The 15,252-nt window shown below is 35.1% G+C and overlaps 1 protein-coding gene across 4 annotated transcripts in view; it reads right to left on the bottom strand.

Moving 5' to 3' along the window:
• LOC105155625 (SNARE-interacting protein KEULE) overlaps positions 7,692 to 15,252 on the bottom strand; it is a 20,728-nt gene continuing 13,167 nt past the window's right edge. For all 4 annotated transcript variants that reach the window (XM_020694211.1, XM_020694216.1, XM_020694212.1 and 1 more), the window contains 8 exons: positions 12,157 to 12,282; positions 11,972 to 12,067; positions 11,089 to 11,205; positions 10,924 to 11,001; positions 9,530 to 9,726; positions 9,168 to 9,258; positions 8,998 to 9,087; positions 7,692 to 8,424 (listed from right to left, as the gene is read on the bottom strand). In XM_020694211.1, the coding sequence (XP_020549870.1) occupies positions 8,371 to 8,424; positions 8,998 to 9,087; positions 9,168 to 9,258; positions 9,530 to 9,726; positions 10,924 to 11,001; positions 11,089 to 11,205; positions 11,972 to 12,067; positions 12,157 to 12,282 (849 nt within the window). In that variant the 3' untranslated portion in view covers positions 7,692 to 8,370. The remainder of the gene's footprint in view (positions 8,425 to 8,997; positions 9,088 to 9,167; positions 9,259 to 9,529; positions 9,727 to 10,923; positions 11,002 to 11,088; positions 11,206 to 11,971; positions 12,068 to 12,156; positions 12,283 to 15,252) is intronic.

Genomic DNA, 15,252 nt, shown 5'->3' with positions numbered 1-15,252 from the left:
CATAAAATCAGGAGTTTTCCCAAGTAGAGGCACAAAAGGAGACAAATTTATAAGATGAGCAGCAGTTAAGACAGTTTCCCCCCAAAAAGTTTTAGGTAACCCAGAGCTAATCAATAAACATCTAACTTTATCAAGTAGTGTACGATTCATATGTTCAGCAATTCCATTTTGTTGGGGGGTATAGGGATTTGTTTTGTGCCTTTTTATACCAAATTCCTCACACATATCAGAAAAACTTTTGTTGCAGAATTCAAGTCCATTATCAGTCCTAAGTGATTTTAACTTTTTTCCCGTTTGATTTTCAACAAAAATTTTCCATTTCTTAAATTTTTCAAAAACTTCAGATTTATGTCTCATCAGAAAAACAAACACTTTACGAGAAAAATTATCAATGATAGAAAGGAAATAACGATTTCCACCATGGGTGGGTGTATTACTAGGACCCCAAACATCAGCATGCACATAGTCTAAGATACATGGAGACATAGACGGATTGAGGGATGGGGATGTAGGAAAATGAACTCTATGTTGTTTGCCCATGACACATTCATCACAAATTTCTATTTTGTCAATTCTATCATTTAGAATACCATCTCTTTTTAGAAAATCAAGGCCTTTTTGGCTAATATGGCCTAATCTCTTATGCCACAACGTGGTGAAATCACAATTAGAAACTGATGCAGCAAAATCATATGATGCAGTACATATGTAAAGATTTCTTTTTCTTTCAGCTTTGAAAACAACTAATGATCCTTTCATAATTTTCATGAGGCCTTTGCCCCATCTACCTTCTAAACCATTTTCTTCTAATGCAGCACATGATATGAGATTATGACTTAAGTCAGGAACGTACCTGACATTTTTCAGAATCATTTTATAACCATCAAAACAAAGTGAGATGTCACCAAGACCCTTAATCTCACATATTTTCTCATTTGCCATGGAAACAAAACCAATGTGCTCATATTTCATATTTGTGAAAATTTCTTTGAAAGGACTCATGTGAAATGTGCAACCAGAATCTATAAGCCACTCATGCATATCAAATGTATTCACAGAATTTACTTCGTAAACAACAAACACTTCACCGTTAGACTCAATAGACACATTATTGATTTGATCTTTATCATCATAGTTCCTATTCTCACGTCTAGGTTTTCTGCAATCTTTAATATAGTGACCTTTCGTACCACAATTATAACAGCGTCTATCTTTGACTTTGTTATCCCTAAGGTTTGTTTCTCTTGGTTTTGACTTACTCCTATAATTTTTATTTCTACTTCTGCTTCTACTATTATATCGAGAATTCGGATTTCTAAACTTAGACCTACCCCTAACAGAATTAATCTCATATTGATTCTGGCTCGGTTATTAATCTTAAGGTCTAGTTCTTTACTCTTTAGTCCATTTACTACAGTTTCTATATTAACACTGTCCCTACCGTATTTTATGGCAGCCTTAACATCAGAATATGATTCAGGAATAGCATTTAACAGCACAATGGGAGAATATTCATCAATGTATTTGTCACCAGTGTATTTAATATCCTGAATTAGCTTAGTAAAGTCGTCAAGATTTTCATCGATATTCTTGGATAGATCAAGTTTATATCTAAAGAATTTTTCTAATAAAAACAGTTTATTAGGAAGAGAAATTTCAGTATACAGTTCTTCAAGTTTATCCCATAAAGCTTTTGAAGAATCTAATTTTCCAACTTTTCGTAAAACAGTATCGGACAAATTTAAAACAATAGAGGAATATGCAAACTCATCATTTTCTTGTTTCTTTTCTTCAGAAATGTTTTCCACATATTTGCCATCAATGGCTTTAAAAACTTTTTGTTGAATAAGAATACCTTTCATCTTTTGTTGCCATATAGAAAAATCGGATTTTCCATCAAAGGGTTGGAGACTGTACCCAGCCATTTTGAAAACGTTTTAAAAAAAAAATTTGTCCGAGTTTTGAGGTTACAACAGGAAAGTCTTGAAAACCACAGATACAGAATAATTTCTACCAAATATTCTGAAAAATAAAAGGTTACAGAAACCAATGTAAATCTCAGAAAGGATATACACCAAACCCAGAAATCACAGAGGTATAACAGTAACAAAGAATATACACGCACAGATAGTATACTCGGTTAAGCAGAAAACAAAGAAATAGGCCGCAAGACAGTTATCACCGATACCCAAGAAATAAAGTGAGAAAAAATAGAAAAGAGTAACAGCAGTTAATATAGCAGTAAACAGAGAAATAGAACCGAGGCTCACCAGCCTAAGTCCCGTCTAGATACCCGACGACCTCAAGGGTCCGGCCAAGAGGGATATTAGGGGGCTATACCACGGTAAACAGGAATATGGACAGTAATAATAAAAGCAGTAATATGAACGGAAAAATAAAGGGAATAGAGAACCAGAGGAGGGGTTTATCGGAAGTTACCACCACCACGGATCTGCACGGATCAGATTGTAGGCTCTGATACCACTGTAGGGTATAACCCTCCAGTGGTACTCTTCTTTCACAACAAATCCTACCAACTATTACAACCAGACTGGAGTATAAACTCCTTGAAAATTACAACCCGAAAAATATTGCAGAAATGAAATAATACAACAAAACAGTCAAACAAAAGATATCTGTTTGAAAATGGCTCAGGTATTTAGCCAGATCCAAGTATAAAGGGACTCGGTCACCAAAGTACCGTTCCCAACCAAAAGGCCCTCACAACCACGGTTGCACCTCTCCGAAAACTACCCGAGAAAGGACTCAGATCACACAGATCCGAAGAGACACCAGTCACCCAAACACTCACAGCAATATCACAGAGATTTATCGGAAGGGTGTGAAGAAGAAAACAGATTTCTGTAGCAACATACCCGAAGGAGGAATGAAGGCCCCCTTTATATAACACCCTCAAGTAACGGCCGAAAGGTTATGGCCGTTGGGCGGTTTCCTTGAAGCCATTAGATTGGCTTCGGAAACCGGCCGAACGGTTGCCGTTTCAACCACCATCGGAAGGTAGACGAGAGAAGAGAGAAGAGAAGAGTCGGCGGAGAGTAGTGTGAAGTGAGAGGGGGAAAATATCAGATTAGGGTTAGGAAATAGTATATAAGGGAGTTGACCGGGTCGGGTAGCTGTTTGGGTCGGGTAGCCGGGTAGGGCCTCCAAGTGGTTAGTGGGCCTTTAGGTTTTGGGCCATATATTCTTAACAATAGCTCTTTCCAAGAAATGCTAGTAAAGATCATATCCCTGTCTGGAACTTTGTTAAGAGGTAATCCATGTAGCTTGTAGATATTATCTACCAACACCTTAGCAACTTATTCTACTGAAAAAAGATGAGTCAAGGGTAGGAAGTGTACATACTTGGTTAGTCTGTCCATCACCACCAATATGCAATTATTCCCCTCAGATTGGGGGCAAACCTTCTATGAAATCCATAGTAATGTGAGACCATGCTTTCTGTGGAATCTGCAAAGGTTGCAGCAATCCAGAATATGGTGTAGTTTTCGACCTTTGACGACTGTTACACTGTGACACCCACTCCATCACATACTTTTTCAATCCAGCCCCGTAGATAAGAGACTTAACCCTTTGATAGGTTTCTTGAATACCTAAATGTCCCCTAACAGTTTGGTGCAAAGCTTGTGTGATGTGCTACCTAAATTCCCTTTGTTTCCCCAATAACCCATTCAGAATGGAATATTCAGGATAAATATCCTAATCAATATCTTAGCTTGCAAAATATTATGGAATTCTGCATCAATCATATAACTCCTTTGCACTTGTCCTATCCATCTAGGCACCATTACTATCACTACTGTACAATGACCATCTGAATGTTCCCTTCTAGAGAGGGCATCTGCAGCTCTATTTTTTGTCCCTTTCTTATATTGTACCTCATAATCTAGCCAAAGTAATTTGGAAATCCATCTATGATAGTCTCAATTTTTTGTTCTAGGATTTACTTCAAACTTTGCTGGTCAATTCTGATTATGAAGTGTTGCCCTGTATGTATTGCTTCCATTTGTTGACTGCTAACATCAAAATTAAGAATTCCTTCTTATAAACTAGCAATCCCAGATTTTTGACCCTTGGAACTTTGCTCAAGTAAGCTATGGGTTTTTCTTCTTGCATCAGAACTTCCCCAAAACCTTTATCACATGCATCTGTTTCAATTAAAGGTTGTAGTAAAATCCTATAGTGCTATGACTAGGGTTGTTATCATGGCCTTCTTCAGATTTTCAATTGTTGCAGTAGCTTTGGGAGTTCATTCAAACCATTTTTCTTCAATAATTCAGTAAGTGGTTTACTGATGATACCATAATGTTTGATGAATTTCCTATAATATCCAGTTAGCCCAAAAGTTTTCTCAATGTCTTGACATCCTTTGGTGATGGCCAATTAAGCATAGTCTCAATTCTCGAAAGGTCAGTGACCACACCCGTTGATGAAATAACATGCCTTAAGTACTCAACACTCCTCCTTCTAAAGGAGCGCTTATTTTTTTTGCATACAACTTGTTATGTCTCAATAATTCTAGTGTTATCCTTAGGTGTGCATGATGTTCTTCCAGTCTCTTACTACATATAAGTATGTCATCAAAGAAAATTCTGATGAATTTTCTTAAATACTCCAAAAAACACTTGATTCATCAATGATTGAAAAGTAATAGGTGCATTGCAAAGGCCAAATGGCATCACCAAGACTTCATAATGTCTCTGATGGGTAACAGAACTAGTCTTGTACATGTCCTATTACTTCATTCTAATCTGGAAGTATCCAGATCTTAGATCAATTTTAAAAATAACAAGAGCCATGCAGCTCATCAATTATTTTATCTATAACAAGAATGGGAAAATACAGTCCATTTGTTAAGTTATCTATTATCCACACACATTATCCAAGTACCATCCTTCTTAACAAGTAAGAGTGGAGATGAGAATGAGCTTTGACTAGGCCTGATTTTCTTAGCTTTCAGCATCACCAATGTTTCTATTTCAGCTTTCTGTGCATGTGTGTATCTATAAGGTGCATGTTTCTTTGGAATTGCACCAAGGAAAAGGTCAACTATCCTTTCAGGTGGCAAGTCAGTAGGTTCCTAAAACATGTCACTATATTCCTCCAGCATTTTGTCTAAAGCAGTATCTGTTTTTATTTGCTCCTCTAGACAATTGTTCACTACACTTAATTACCCCATCAGATTATAGTTCCCCATTGTATCAGCCTCTTCATTACCTTACCAGAGATCATTTAGTGAGTGGTAGTTAGTTAGGGACTTTAGTATCAATCTTTTTCCATCCCTTACTACTGTCACCTCCATGTCCTCATAGTCATATTCAACAGGACCATGTTTCCTTAACTAATACAACATTGTATCCTCCTAGTTTAATTACCCTGAGTGGATAATTAAACCTCTGATCTTGCATTTTCCATGTGAATACAGGGCAACACATATTACTCACTATCCTCCCTCCATCAGCTACACTAACTTGCATTAGAATAGTGCATTCCAGCTTACATCCCAGTTTATATGTTGTGTCTCATCTAGGAAGCAGCTGCTACTTCCTCCATCAACTAAGACTTGGATATGCCCCATTGATTTTTAAAGTGTTAAAATTGACATTCCCATTCATGGCATTCACAAAAAATTGTTACATCTTCTCCAATAGGGTCAGCATCTTCACCCTCTCCTTCTTCCTGTATGGATTTTCTTTCATATATCTAACCAAAACTTTAAGGGGTTATTGGTATGTAAAAATGGAATGGAAATAAAAGCCAACATTTTCAAATTGATTCCTATATTTTACAGTTGAGAATACTTATTTCTTTAGATAAGAATTGGTGATTTCTTCCCACATTAACATGTTGCGAATGAAAATTTCTTTTCTTTTTTGTATTAGTTTAATAATTTTAATTGTTATTAAATTTAAGTACATATGTGGTGTAGCATTAAGACATAATTGTGTATGCATGGCAATTAAGAAATGATATTATCGAAATATTTCTTTCACCGAGTACTAAAAAAATAATGGTAGTTGTATTATGATTAAATAAATTGGTCTATTTAGTTGTTCAAATTTTTACATTTTTTTTGGCAAAAAATATTATCTACATGTATATTAAGTCATCAATAAATTGTTTCTTATGTAAATAAATATTCTTTTTCATATATTCAATAATTATATAAGATGATTTATAAATTGTTCATAACCTTTTGTAAGCTGTTCTGAAACTACTACAATACAATGAATTCAACGTATTCAATAAAATGTCAAAAAGATTTTTTTAAAAGAAATACTAAAGGCAAATTTTCATAAAAACAATTTAATTCTATTAATAATTATTAAAAAAATATTTTTATTACTATTAATTTATTGGTATACCAAGCATAAAAATATTATTTAAGTGTGCTTATTTTTCTATTTTTATTCCATTTTTAAATTCATTTCATTCAAAATTAATTGAACTTTGAATTTTACCCTTCGTACCAGGATCCTTATATATTTGTCTCAAAGCAATATATGCTAATCATACTAATAACAATAGGAATTGATTCATCAATCGTCTTTAATAATCTCCAGAAACGGCATATTTTGTTGTTGTTAAAATATATGTTTTTAGAAGGATATATTACAATCATTTCCCTTAATGTTTAAGATAGTCATAAGTACCTTCTCATTGTTTAAGATATGATAAGTACCATTTGAATATAATATAATCTAACACGCCCATTCCCTTAAAACTCCATTAGATTTTTTTTTTTAATTTTTATGGTGAGTTATTCAAGATCCTTTTGAATTATGAATTTTAAATTTATATATCTTTTTAAATTAGATGAATAGTCTCTATAGATTATTTATTTTACCTAACCTCATAATTTTTTCACAAACTTTCAAATGTTTCTTCTTTTAATTAAAAGAATCCGATTCGATTCGTCTACCGCCCTTATTAGGTCTGCCATCCAAATCAATAATGTGCAGATTTAGAGGACATTCGAATTGATAGATTTGGCTTTAAAGAAAAACTTTTGAGAAAAAAAATTCAAACGACTCATGCTGAAAAAAATTTTGAAATCTATCAATATTCAACAAAATATAATTTAAAATTAAAATGAAAAAGTTTAAAGCTCTTTAAATTTAATATTATCCAAATAAATTCAAAATGTATTAAAAATTTAAAATTCATAATTTCAAATCGTTATGTCCTCCAAATGCAACCTTCGTAAATGTAAACATAGTGAGAGGTGAAGGGAACGAAATCCTACAAAGACTCACAATTAACCATATGAACATAAAGAATCCAACATTCCCAAAATCACGATTACTTCCATGGACAGAATGATGATTAAGAAATTTATCATTCGATATCTAATAACCTTAGCGCAAGAGTAGAATGACCGTTCACTGCTATCAAACATACCATTTTCTAAAAATAAAAAAGAAAAAGTTTAGATGTAAGTTCTAAAGTTCATTTGAGTCGAAATCTACACTATTCTGAACGGGATTTCGGTACCGTTACCTCATATTCATGTAATAAAATTGGCAAACTAAGAACAATTGAGATCATGAGTTTATAAGAACTATGTAACATGCAACAAAACAGTATATTGTATGACAAAAGTTATTGCTGCTGAGACAGAGTAGCCGATTAAGATTTGTGATGCTTGGAAAGAGAAATAAACACCAAGGTGGTGTTCTATTAAGTTTTCTGTAATATCATCAAGCGACGTGATAATGCTACTAGGTATAATCCACTGCCGCATGATCCCACTTAAAGAGTATTCAAGTAAGTTCAGCCGCGACATGCCAAAAATTCACAAAAGAAAGAAAGATGGCATTTATCGTGTCAAAAGATTCATTTCTCAAAACCATAGCACCAACACGAAGGGCACTTTACCATGACACCACCATAAGCTGGCCTACTGCTAAGAGGTTCAGCTCCTCCTCGTTTCTCTTACTCATCCAACAGTAACTGAACTTGATATGAACATGAATTGAACGAGTGAAAAACTAAACCCTTATGATACAGAGAAATGGAGGTGAATATTTGAGCAATGATGTATGGGCTTGGCAAGAATGAATGAGATAAAGCACAACATTAAAAAGTCATCTTGAACTGTGAGGATTTGCAGTCTTGGACCACCTGAAAGAATACTTACACACTCTGGACACTGGACTGCGAGACAACCGCAACGAATAAATTACAACACATGGCCTTTGAGCGCCTTTCTGGGCAGGGAAATGGCAATCTCAAACTAAGGGGAAATGGAAAAATAGTAGAGAGAGACATGTAAGTATATGTATCCATCAAATTACAAATGGAAAGCAGTCAGCTTAAAAATGTATATCCAGCTTTACCAGACACAGTCATCTAGATCTGAAGATCATCTAATGACAATTCATTTGCCGTCATCAGCTTTAACTTCTGTCACAAGAAGAGACGTAAGATAAAGTTAGACATAAATTTGGCCCGAAGGTGTTAATTGATTGTAGTTCATGACAACCAAGCAAACAATTCAAGTAAAACTGTCAATGGGGCCTCAAGATTGATTGAGTACATCTCCCAAATCTATAGTAAAATTAGGGCCTGGCATCAGATTGTAGCACCTCGCACAACAATTTGATCAACGAGAAGGCATTTATAATTATGTGCTTAACCTCATAGATGTAGTTCACCCTTCCAATATACATACATCAAAGAACAATTTCATTTGAAACGCATTGTAGTCAACCTTTCAGAAAGGAAGAATGTGAACAGTGAAGAAAGTAAAATATCCAATTCAGTTCTATGCAGATTCCTTGCATATAGGTTTACCACCAAACTCAACTGCGCAACCTCTCTCCCTTAATTATCGAATGATATTTGATCACAAACAAAAACTAACCCCTATGGAGTCATTTCACTGCATGATAATTGTTTACGTATTTGCAAGCATGAGTATGTCTTCACCAAATAAAGGAGAGAGGGGGTAAATGAGAAAAGTCTGAAGTCTTGTACCGTAATAAATTCCGGGGGATCATCTAGACTGGACGAGCCCAAAACAATTTCTCGTTTCAACTTCGTTGATAACTTATGGCAAACTCTTAGCTGCAAGGAAACAAATTTGAGAATGATATGCCCGCATACACCCCCACACACACACAGAGAAGGAATCTTTAAAATAATACCTCAGATCGTGTCGCCCCGCCAACAATAAACACAAAAATCCGCTGACCCATCTTCTTGAAATCACTAGAGGCATGCCTTAAAATTGAATCACTATAAGGAAACCAAAAAATGGAAGATTAGAAAGTTTGAGGTAAAATCATCAACAAGTGTCAAATAGGGCAGAAAGATAAGATACTAAGGGACAACTATTATTAGCTTGTCAAACCTAACCCAAAAAGGATAACATATTGACTTGATTCAAATAGAGTTGGCATAAAGCCAAATCAAGATGTACGAGAACCCGGGTGCCCACCATGCGGGATCGGGTGTGGGGATTTAGAGTTTGTCACTCAAATAACAAAAGCAAGTTTCCACAAGATACCTCGAATACCCGTCATCGGAGTTTCGGGGACGAGCCCATGTTGCAGTTCTTCTTGATCTCATTGAATGAGGAGCCGGGGCTTGACCTGTCCTTAGAGATGCAGCCTGAGACGTTCCATGAAAAGTTGGGCTAGGGTCATTCATACATGGATATTCATCCTTAGGTAGTTCACGTTTACTGAGTTTTTCAACAAGCTCCTGCAAGACAACAAGAACCAGATAAATATAAAAATTCATTTAGAATTATATTATCAGTCGAAAACAAGGTAACAACAAAACATGGAACTCCAGTCCTGTGTACCATCAAATTCCACATGCAACTCTTAGTTTATAATGCATTATCAGAAACTATCCATAATGCACAAACATTTAGCATGTGAATATACATTTTCTTCAGCTCCCATCCTTTCCTAACACGCAAAGAATGGAGTGCTACAAGACATGAGAAGAAAGAAAGGGATGAGCTTTCAAAGGGCTGAAGACATCAACTCATTTCGACATCAGTATAGATGAATGGATATGATAGCTTCATCAGAACTTCTAAATTTACAGAACAGCACATCATGCCATTTATTGCTTTATTAAATATGTCCCTAATATCAAAGAACTAGTGTTTTGAGAAAAGACATCTTCAACCACCTCATTGTCCTGAACTCTCGTCTGTATGTAACTATTGTGAATATTTATGAATAAATTGCAGCATCAATTCAGCATTCTGTGTCAGACAAATCCCACTTAAGTCTAAAAACTCCAAAGTAGGACTTGGTTAAGGGACTCAATAAATTCTTAAGCCCATGCAGTAGCAGTTATAAACCAGTGACAGACACCAAATTTGTAAGACAGCAGACCTCAATTACATTCTGACAATAGAAGCATAAAGAATGGCAGCTACATAGGAGAAACATTAGGACTTCTTTTTCAGCGCCCTAAGGGTTATTTCATTTTACAGCCCTAAACAGTTATTCACCATCTTTAGTTATTTCAATCCGATCTTTCAGAAATTTTTATACTATTTTTCTACAAAATTCTCTCCACATCTCCTGTCATTTGGTCATTACTACAAGTTCATGAGTAATTTCTCTAGAATTCAGGTTCTGGAAGAACCATATTTAGAACTTGTATTTGATATGCAATGTTCATACATGGAGACTCTTCATTGAGTTGTTACAAAGTTTTAAGACTTGTAGATTGGATTAAACAACTCTTGTCCCAGACGTGATGCCATGGGGATCTAGTATGGACCACAGTTTATTCTTCTCCATCTCATGGGCAGGATTCCTGCAGTTTATCATTCTCTTCTTGTTTTCTGGATTATCACCCATAGAAAATCATGAAAATATCAAAGATGATATAAGGATGTCCTACATTATAAAACTTATCAAATTTACAATGCACCTCTATTATAGGGTAAAATCGTGATAACTGCCACGTCACTTCTTCACCAGGGCGATCCTTTCGAGCAGCGTGCTTCTTCTGAAAACAGAAAATAGTACAAATAACTATGAAGTCAGATGCAAGGGCTTCAAAAAACCATAATCATATTGAAAAGACACTCATTACCTTGTGAACATCAAACTTAAGAGAAAATGGCAGAGAGCTTTTTTTGGTGTCTGATGATGGCTCTAGCAATCTCATATTATAAACAGCAGTCATATCATCTGGTGGTAGTCTAGCCAACTGCACTATGTTCATGAAGATGTTAACTATGATGCTATGACTAAACAGCAAAGCACGTATGGGACAACTTGCAAGAACAAATCAACACACCAAGAAAAATATGACTTTAAAATGTATGATTGTTTTTGTTGAGTAAATTGGCTGAAAGAGTCTTAAAGATTGAAATCAGTTTTATCTGGGTGTTGAGAAGGGACAGAGGTTGGAAAACAGCCTGTCTAATGTACGAACTGCAGGATACAATAATTGTGCACCATAATTAATAATTATCTCAGATACTGTTACTTAGGAAACTCGTACTTATGCAAATGCAGAGCAAATTTGACCATCATGAAATTAATACCCATTATATTTTTGGGCCAAGTCAACCACCTTTAGCAGGCTAAAAGCAGGTGTTAGCAATTTTGATATAGAGATGGCGAGAAAAATGGTCCAAAATCATCTTTGAGGCACAAAGGAATTTCAGTATATTATGTTCCAGTTGTTTCTTGATTCCAGATATTAAAAGCACATAAAAAAAAATATTGGTGGTGTCAGATTGATCAAGACGCTGATACAATCACAGAATGTCTGATTACTTAATCACTACCTAACACTGCTGACTTGAAGCAAATGCATAATTGGAACCTAGATAGAATAGTAGCTTGTGATGCCACTTAGTGTAGACTGTGTGGCTGAGCCTAATAAGAATTCACATTTGTTTAGCAATGACACATAATATAATGGAAAGCTCCTAAATTTGAAAATCGAGTAAAGAAATAGCACTAACCTCCATCAGTTTGGAGATTTTGTCATCCTCAAACTTCTCAGGATAAACAGCTGCATAAATCATCAGCAATCGCAACTTATTTTCACGCGAGACATCCTGCAAAAAGTCCATTATACCTTAATCTCTCACCAAATGTGCATCCTCGTTCTTGATAACTATATGGGAAAAGAAAAAAAAACAGTCACCTCATTTACTCTAAGAAAATTAATAAGGTCTTTTGTGCCTGCATCTCCAAACACAAGGTCCTGCTCTAGTTGCCCAACTTCTTTTAGCCCCATTTCTCTGATAATTTTGTTAATTTTGCCAGCAATCTGAAAACAAAAATCTTACATTAGCTCAACAAAAACGAAAACGTCTAAATTTTCCAGAATTCGTGAGAGCCAAGGGCTTATAGAACAGGGCAGACTAAAGAACATTCAAGTGTTGAGATTTTTTGGTGAGGAGTGAGGCGGAAGGAAGATGTGTGGAAGAAGAGTTAAGGCATGCAGCATCTCTGGCATCTCCTATCCGATTGGTCATGCCAAATAAGCGGGTTCAAACCAAGGGTTAAAGGCACCTGGTCCACCAACAACCCTAAGAAGGAGGGCATCTCACCTTCATCCCAGTGAATGCTAGTCACAAAAGCAGTTAATGGAATCAGCCAATCGTGGCACAAGTCCCAACGAGACGAGGAAACCCCATCGAAGAGATACAACTACCTTGGCCTATTCCTAAGCCCATCTTGGCTATGGATCTTAAGGTAGTAAGGATTTTGTTACTAAACTAATTCAACGGCCGATCTGACAAGGAAGATAGAATAAAATGGGTCTCCAGACGGTTCCTTTCCCTTTGGTCGTTATTACATCGATCCTCATTGACTGGAAATGATTAAGAATGTAGAGATCCTGATAAGCTCAGAATGCAGCATTTTCTTCGAACAAATATAGAAACAGAATGGATGGTTTTGTGTCTATTACCAGTTCTTCCTCCTGAGTTAAGACCGACCGATCATTCACATAGATGGGGATAAAGCACAAGTATGTGCAGTTACTTTAGATCTTAGTCCAGGCCATCCCCCATTTCCTTTCTTGGGGGAATATCAGCCTATTAGTCCCTAGGCAGAACAGGAATGCGAGCAACAGGAAGCATTTTAACCCAAAAGGGACCTCGGAAAAGAAAAAGTTTCAATCAACTAATAATCCATTTTCAGTCAATCGACGGCTGCTCCCCAGCCCCCTAACAACAGAACTCCCAGGCTAGCTACAACCATTCTGGCATCAGCTTCTCATGGAAAAGACCGTCCTTTCTCATTCAAAAGTAGCTGGCATTTTAGCTTCTTGCCGTGGAAGAGATCAGAGATCAGGTCAACCATAGGATTAGCATACAAGCTTTCAGAGATTTATTTTATGATTGACACTCGATGTAATGCTTCTTCAGGGCTTAACAAGGGCTGCAAGCTTGATCCCAAAAAGTCCCACCTGTTCCAATCAATCTCCAAATCGCTTCCCTTGAGGCAGGAACTCAATCAAAGAGAATGGGTGGGATTGTTCTTAAACTTAATCCTAGACTGACCTTGAGTGCTGCCTCTCAACACTGGCTAAGGCTTGCCTAAGACAGACAACTGTTTTCCTTCTTCTCGGTGAACTGAACTACCTTATGATGCTATCTCTCCCTTGCTCTTTAAGGTATCTTGGTTTCTAGTAGGTATATGGATAGGAAAGGTCTTTTTTGCTGCTATTTTCTCGACACTGGTGCTTAACGAAATCAAACATAAACTTTTTACTTATGAGCTATAGGCTAGAAAATTCCAGCAAACCACACAGAACTACAGTATTTAACATTGCAACTGATTAAGGGTGACTTGATTCTGAAAGGACTTATGTCATCAATGACCAACAGATGAAGCTGGCATGTATTCTACAGCATCTTGACTCAACTTCGAAGAGTAAATTGATTGGTTCTCAAAGAACTCGACTAGTCTTGCTTATCTTGTTTAGCTGACAACAGAATAGGACATCCTCACAACATACGATATGTAGTGTATGGATAGCAACAGGATAGGTTTGCCGGACACGAGACCCGCCCCGGTAAGGATCACCCCCGGCAAGCTCCCTACCCCGCCCAGGTATTTTAAATACTTTGACATAGTTTTTGATTTAAATGGAATTGTATGTTGCAAACAATCCATCCAACTAATTTTTTATTTTTTCAATAAGGAATATGATCTTAGATGTAGGTAATGTATCATAGATTTTCATCTACCATGAATTATTCATCTAATTTTCTAATTTCTCAATAAGTAATATCATTTTAAATTTAGGTACTTCAACATAATTTTTATTTAAAATAAATTACATAATACAAAATAATAGATTCAACTAATTTTTTATTTTTTCAATAAGTAATATCAGTTTATATTTAAATACTTTAAAATAATTTCGATCTAAAATGAATTGTATAATACGAAGAATACATTCAACTAATTTTTTATTTTTTCTATTAGTAATATCATCTTAGATGCAAGTAATTTAGCATAGTTTTCAATCTACAATGAATTATATAATACAAAAAATACGTTCAATTATTTTTTTATTTTTCTCACTAAGTAATAGCATCTTAGATGTAGATAATTTAACATAGTTTCAACTTACAATAAATTATACAAAACATTCAGCCATCTTTTTATTTTTTCATTAAGTAATATTAATTTAGATTTAAATACTTTAACATAGTTTTCGATTTAAAATGAACTGTATAATATAAAGAATACATCCAACTAAACTTTTATTCTTTAATAAGTAATATTATCTTAGATGTAAGTAATTTTACATATTTTTTTATCTATAATGAATTATATAATACAAACAATACATTCATATAATTTTTTATTTCTCAATTACTAACATCATTTTAAATTTAGGTACTTTAGCATAGTTTTTTATCCAAAATGAATTACATAACACAAAGAATAAATTCAACTAATTTTTTATTTTTTCATTAAAAAATATCATTTCAGATTTAGGTACTTTGACGTAGCTTTTTATTTAAAATGAATTATATAATAGAATAATAATTCAACTAAGTTTTTATTTTTTGTATTTCTTAAATAGAGTTGATATATGCAAATTATTTAAGGATTTACATTTAATACCATAATTTTCTAATAACTAGTATTGTATATAATTATATAAATAACAGCCAAGTTCCAATTTGTTGGACCGTGACCCACCCCGGACCCTAACCCGCCAAGAAGTGGTCCAGGCTGGGGGCCAGCTGCCCCGGCCCCCCTGATATCCCTAACC

Source organism: Sesamum indicum, linkage group LG1, assembly GCF_000512975.1.
Source record: "Sesamum indicum cultivar Zhongzhi No. 13 linkage group LG1, S_indicum_v1.0, whole genome shotgun sequence".
NCBI lineage: Eukaryota > Viridiplantae > Streptophyta > Magnoliopsida > Lamiales > Pedaliaceae > Sesamum > Sesamum indicum.
This window is presented reverse-complemented; position numbering and strand designations above follow the sequence as displayed.